The sequence below is a fragment of the Ruditapes philippinarum genome, unplaced genomic scaffold (assembly GCF_026571515.1).
Source record: "Ruditapes philippinarum isolate M1 unplaced genomic scaffold, ASM2657151v2 ctg8442_1_1_1_1, whole genome shotgun sequence".
NCBI lineage: Eukaryota > Metazoa > Mollusca > Bivalvia > Venerida > Veneridae > Ruditapes > Ruditapes philippinarum.
In genome coordinates, this window is record NW_026852710.1 from 6,194 (window position 1) to 12,112 (window position 5,919).

At 31.9% G+C, this 5,919-nt stretch overlaps 1 protein-coding gene across 1 annotated transcript; it reads left to right on the forward strand.

The window, feature by feature from the left end:
- The first annotated feature begins 1,373 nt into the window (after positions 1-1,373).
- Positions 1,374-4,457, forward strand: LOC132722127 (uncharacterized). The gene is made up of 2 exons (XM_060706562.1): positions 1,374-3,947; positions 4,232-4,457. Exon 1 carries the CDS (start codon positions 1,685-1,687, stop codon positions 3,929-3,931), a length of 2,247 nt encoding a protein of 748 aa, XP_060562545.1. The 5' UTR covers positions 1,374-1,684; the 3' UTR covers positions 3,932-3,947; positions 4,232-4,457.
- Positions 4,458-5,919: the final 1,462 nt, after the last annotated feature.

Here is a 5,919-nt window from a genome sequence, read left to right on the forward strand (position 1 = left end):
TCTTCATAACAAGTTTGCTATCTTCTTCAAACTTCATTTACAATGAGTAGATAAATCATACCTTCCCCGTTAAATCGATTCGTTAGACTCTTTTTATTCAACAAAACCGACGAATAGAGGTCCATATCTAAACTATAAGATCTTGTGTTTTATTGGTGTTTTCTTTGCATGTTACATAAACAACTATTTTCCTGTGTGTTGAAATACTACAATTCTCGATCACAATAAATGCACCTTTAATTTCATAAGACTTTAAAATTGAACATCTATATCTCACAAAATTAAAGGCTTTGATGTTGCCTTCCCCTGGGACTTTGGGTTTGTATGATAAATATGAATAGAAGAGGAACATTTTCTAGTCTCCTGAACTAATCATTTTAATTAGCTCGACTGTTTTCGAAGAATAAATACTGTTATTGTTACAGTCATGTGACTTTGACCTTTAATCGACTTTGACCGTCAAGGTCAAATTAATAAAGTTCTTCTTTTTTTCTTGTAATACTTAAATTTGTACCGTGTGCACAGATTTAAAAGTAAAATTAAACTTTATTATCAGCTGACGTAGGTTTCCACAAAGTGGCATACTTTTGAACTTTGATATCAGCTGACATATATAATTTGACGAAATGACCTACTGTCATTCTTGTCATTTGATGTACAGCTTTGAAATTTAGACCATGTGATCAGTTTTAAATGTAAAATTTAATTTTGATATCAGCCGAGCTAAATTTCGACGAAGTGACCTACTGTCTTGTCCGTTGATTAACATCTATAAAAATGGATCAAATGCACAGTCTTCTTAATGCATAATTGATATTTGATACATGACCTAGATGTGGATGAAGTGATCTACTTTCTTGTCCTTGAATCTAAACCTGTAAAATTTAGATCATCTGCAGTATTTCAGGTTTAAATTTAAACATTGAACACCTCTTTATTATTATTTTTATTCTTTAAACAATCAAAAAGCATTTTATTGTGCTTTCTTATTTTTTTTGTTTGTTTGCTTTTAGTAAAAATAAAATAAGTCGAGCGTTGCCCCGTCCAGCGGTGGTTCTTGTTTAGTTATATATAATTGATTTAAATACAATTTTGATAATGGTAAAACATATTCTGTTAAAACAGTTTTAAAACTACATGTAGTTAAATGTTAAAAGTCTCCCTGGTTAAGATAAATATACTTTCTGTAAAAGAGTGTAAAACTTACAATAATAAAATGTATTATAATGTTATAATTTATAATGATTAAAAGTCTTACTTGTTACGATATATATATATACTTGATTCAAATACAATATTGATAATGGTTATTTAAGTTATTTAATTTTTCTGTTAAAATAGTTCCAACATTACAGTTTTAAAATGTTTAAAGTTTTAATTTTTTCAAATAAACGAGGAGAGTGATGATATTAATGTACTACAATCTGTTTCAGAAAAAATTGGAAGTAATCCTTTACACATTGAGCTTTATCAAAGAATCCTCTCCAGAGGTTTTGAAACAGATAACACTGTAAGGGTGAACGTAGTTGGGAATTTTGCACAAGGAAAAACCTCCTTAACACAATCACTTGTTGGAAAGACGTGTCAAACTGTTCAAAGTACAAATGGAGTAGAAATCAATCACTGCAAATATTTTGAAGTAAATGGTGATGTGACGTTATCCCAAACAACTGCGCCAGATGATATGGACATTATCGATCGCATTGCTAAAGTCGCAAAGAATGAGGAGGAAAATGTGACCGATGAATCAAACACCACCGAACCAACGGAGAATACTGACCATTCTTCAGAACTTAAAGAACGCGCATCACAGCCTGAAAATAAAGAAGATATTGACAGTGCATCACGAATTTTGTTTACAAAAACAAAAGCGGACAGCACGGATAATACTAGAAAAAAACGCGCATCACAGTCTGAAAATAAAGAAGTTATTGACAGTGCATCACGAATTTGGTGTACAAAAACAAAAGCGGTAAGCACGGATAATACTAGAAAAAATGAAAAATCATCTTTGACACCGAAAGAAGTACATAAACTCTCGACTCTCCTAACATCTAAACAGATTGTGCGCGGTGAAGATGGAAATTTTGAAATATGGGATTTTGCTGGCCAGTTTGTCTTCTATGCTACGCACACCATATTTCACAGCAATCGCGCTGTGTATTTATTGGTGTTTGATTTATCAAAACCACTGTCGGAGGTCGTTTTAGATACTGAATATCCTATGGAAACAGGTGACAAAACAATGGAACATTTCATTAAGTTTTGGATGAACTCCATTCATTCATATGTCGGGTCAAACGACGGTTCAAATCCGCCGGTTATTCTTGTCGGAACGCATAAAGATAAACTAAATGGAACGGAAAATGAAAAAAATCAATATGCAGAAGAATATTTTGAAAAAATAAGAACACTTTTTGAAAACACACCTGTTCTCAATCATATTCATACAAAAGATTTTGTAGTCAATAGCACTGATCCCGACGACAAGGAAATTGAAGAACTGCGAAAGGAAATAATACATATTAGAAAACATTCTAAACTCAAAGTTCCTGCAAGATGGATTGCCCTTGAAAAAGAATTAGTTCAGATACGATACAAGAAGATTATTCCATTTAGCAAAGTGGTGGAAATCGATTCACAAAATGATTTTCCGCTAAAGGAAGAAGAAGAAATCAAGTTGTTCCTACTATATCACCATAGGAAAGGCACATTGTTTTTCTTTGACGAAGAACCGATATCACAATACGTTGTACTTGATACACAATTTCTCATTGATGCGTTCAGGTGTATTGTGACATCAGAGAAATTTCGCAGAAAAGAACCACAATATCGCAGCCAGTGGAAGCTTTTACAAAACGAAGCAAAACTGACAATAGAGCTAATTGAGAAATGTTTTGATTCCAATAGTGAGTTATCCAAATTTAAGAATGAAATTTTGATGTTTATGCAGAGGCATTACATTATATCTGAAGTTTCATGTTTTGACGAGAAAACTGGGAAATGTAGTCCTCTCGGATGGTATATTGTCCCTATTTTTCTACGGAACCACAGTGATAACAAGACACTTAAAGAGTTCCTTACAGGAAAGAAGCAGACATCTTTAAGGTTTCTGATGGCATTTCAATATTCCCCTGTTGTACAAATTGTATACTGTCGTCTTATTGCTGCTATGGTAGCAAGGTGGCCAGTTGTCCAAATAGGCATATCAAAACAAAGAAAGGAATTCTTGCTGTACGAAAATTTAGGAGTCTTTAGATTGGACAACCAGAATGCTGGAGTTGTTGAACTACAACAGAACAGAATTGAGATGCGTGTCATTAGCCTTTGCACATCTCGAAATGTTAACAACGTTACAGCAGATAAGTTCAGACGCTTTGCAGAGTCAGTGGTCATCAGTGAATTCAATAAACTGCGAGATTCATCAACACTCCAAGGTAAGCCTTTCCAGACATGTTTTAGCTGCAACCATGAAAGCCATGGTATAAATGGAAGTCATGAAATCTTGCAATTAGAAAACCTTAGAAGTAAAAGCATTGAACCCTGCCTTGATATACCAGCCAATCACAAAATACACGCTCAGCAGGCACTTTCCGAATGGTTTGAAGAAATCTCCATGATAGAACTTACAGAAGACTGTCAGTTAAATGAAAAACAATTGAGCAAAATAGCACAATCCATTGGTAACAACTGGGAACTCCTTGGAAGTGAACTTGGTTTGAGCAGTGTAGAAAGCGATCACTTATCAATGAACTATGACACCTGCAGTGTGAGGATCTACAAAATGCTGTTAAAATGGAAAGCTAAGCAGGAAAAAAATGCCACCGTCAATACTCTTTTACAAGCTATGAAATCAACGAAGTCACTTAACGTTGAATGGGATGAAGTGTTGAACATTGTTGAGCAAATTGCATCTACACAAGCTAAATAATCACACATCTTTGAATGTATGTTTTTTTATTTCGTTTGTTAAAATCAATATTTACCTTCCATCCATATCTAAATATGAGTGTCATATTAGCTCAGGAGTGTGAAAAATGTTATTTTGTGAGCAAAATATAGTGTAATAGCTTTAACTACATGTATTTTATTCATCGCTGGAATCGTTTGTTATCAATATATTAATAAGTGTTTGAACTTTAATTATATCGGCGTTTTTCTTGTGTTTTGTATACTATCTGAAATGACCCAAACGAATTGCAATAATGTTTGTCATTTATTTCTATTTAAGGTGTCAACTGTAATTCATAACGAATTAATACAATTCAACAATTCCAATCGACATTATACTACAACAAGACTGCCGTGTAGCATATTTGCAGGTGCACCATTAACTGTAAAACTATATGCTACTTTCTGTTACAAACTATTTTAAAGATCAAAGTGATTACATTTAATATTCGGTGGTGAGAAAGGGAACATCCATAACAGGAAACAACAGACTGAGTGCAATTTAACTAATGTGATAAAAGTGTCATGTATCGTTTGTCGTTTGTTTTGACATATTGAGTATATATAAAAACAAACAAGTAAACTAATACAAGCAATAATGTATACAGTTCTAGCTATATTGGAACAAAATCAGTTTGCTTGTAAACACAATGAGAATGCTTTTACAAATTAAAACTGATTCCGGCTATATTGATGGAAACTATCATGCGCTTATGGACACCGCCTGTTTGTTTTTTGCTATCCCTTTTTTCCAAATTTAAAATTTTCTTAAATAAGAAAACCATTTAAAAAATTTTACTGGTTTTGTTTTTTTGACCCCATTTGGGGTTTCAAAATGTATTTTTAAAAAAGCCACTTAAAAAAAGCTCTATTTTTAAGTTTTAAAAGTATATAATGTGCATGATATTAAAAAGATAAATATAGCCCTTGGGGTTCATATATGTTATTTTAAAAAGTTTTTATACATTAAAATTACTTTTAAATTAAAAAAATCTCTAAAAAGTTTTCTTAAAGTGCATGTGATTTAAAATTTTTCAATTCAAATGACAAAAATTTATCGTAAAAAGTTATTTGGTTTTGTAACTAAAATGTTTAGAAATTTCCCATTTAAAAATACTTTTAAGGCCCAAATTTAAATACATGCTTGTCAAGTTACTTGTCGTTGTAAAAGGGGTTATTAAAAATTTAAAAATATAAGTGGCAAATAACATAATAGGTTATGAAACTATGCGTCTGAAAATTTGTATTAAAAAGTAAATTCATTGAACCAACTTTTAATGCATGCCAGTGAAAACAAACATAGAAATTACAGACTTAATTAAAAGGTTGTCCTGTTGTTAGTTTTTCTTTTCCTTTTTTGTCCATTGGGACTGAATATAAGTTTGTTATAAGCATTAATTCCTTATAACAGTGTTCGCTGTGATAATATTTTGGTATTACTTTTTAAAAATAAAGAAGGGCAAGTTCTGGGCAAAGCCTAATTATAGCTCCTTAAAGTAACCAGAAATTTACTCTAACATTATTTGCTATAATTATGTTGTGATCAATTTCTGAGGTTTTTTCATTTTCTATGACAGCGTGGAAAATTAAAATATCGCAAGAGGTGGTTCAGATTTTGTTTTGTTGTTTCCATTTTTTTATTTTCTCTACTGTTTCTCTCTTCCTTAAGCCTGGGATTCAGGCGTTGATAGTTTCATGTTATTTATAATATTTTTTTTCTTTATTCATAACATATGCGCTATTCCGTATTCGTGTGTCTATTTGCAAAAAAAAAAATATCGACAGACTCGAACCAAGGCTACTCTTCCCGAAGAACCATGGCGTTTCAATTACTTTTTATAAGCTTCAAACTTCGAACATTTTGGTAAATAAAACCATACAAAAACGCAATAAATGCTTTTATAGAATGAATATTTAGTTACAATGTGATATTAGCTTAATTACTATGTTGACTTCTGGAAAATCATT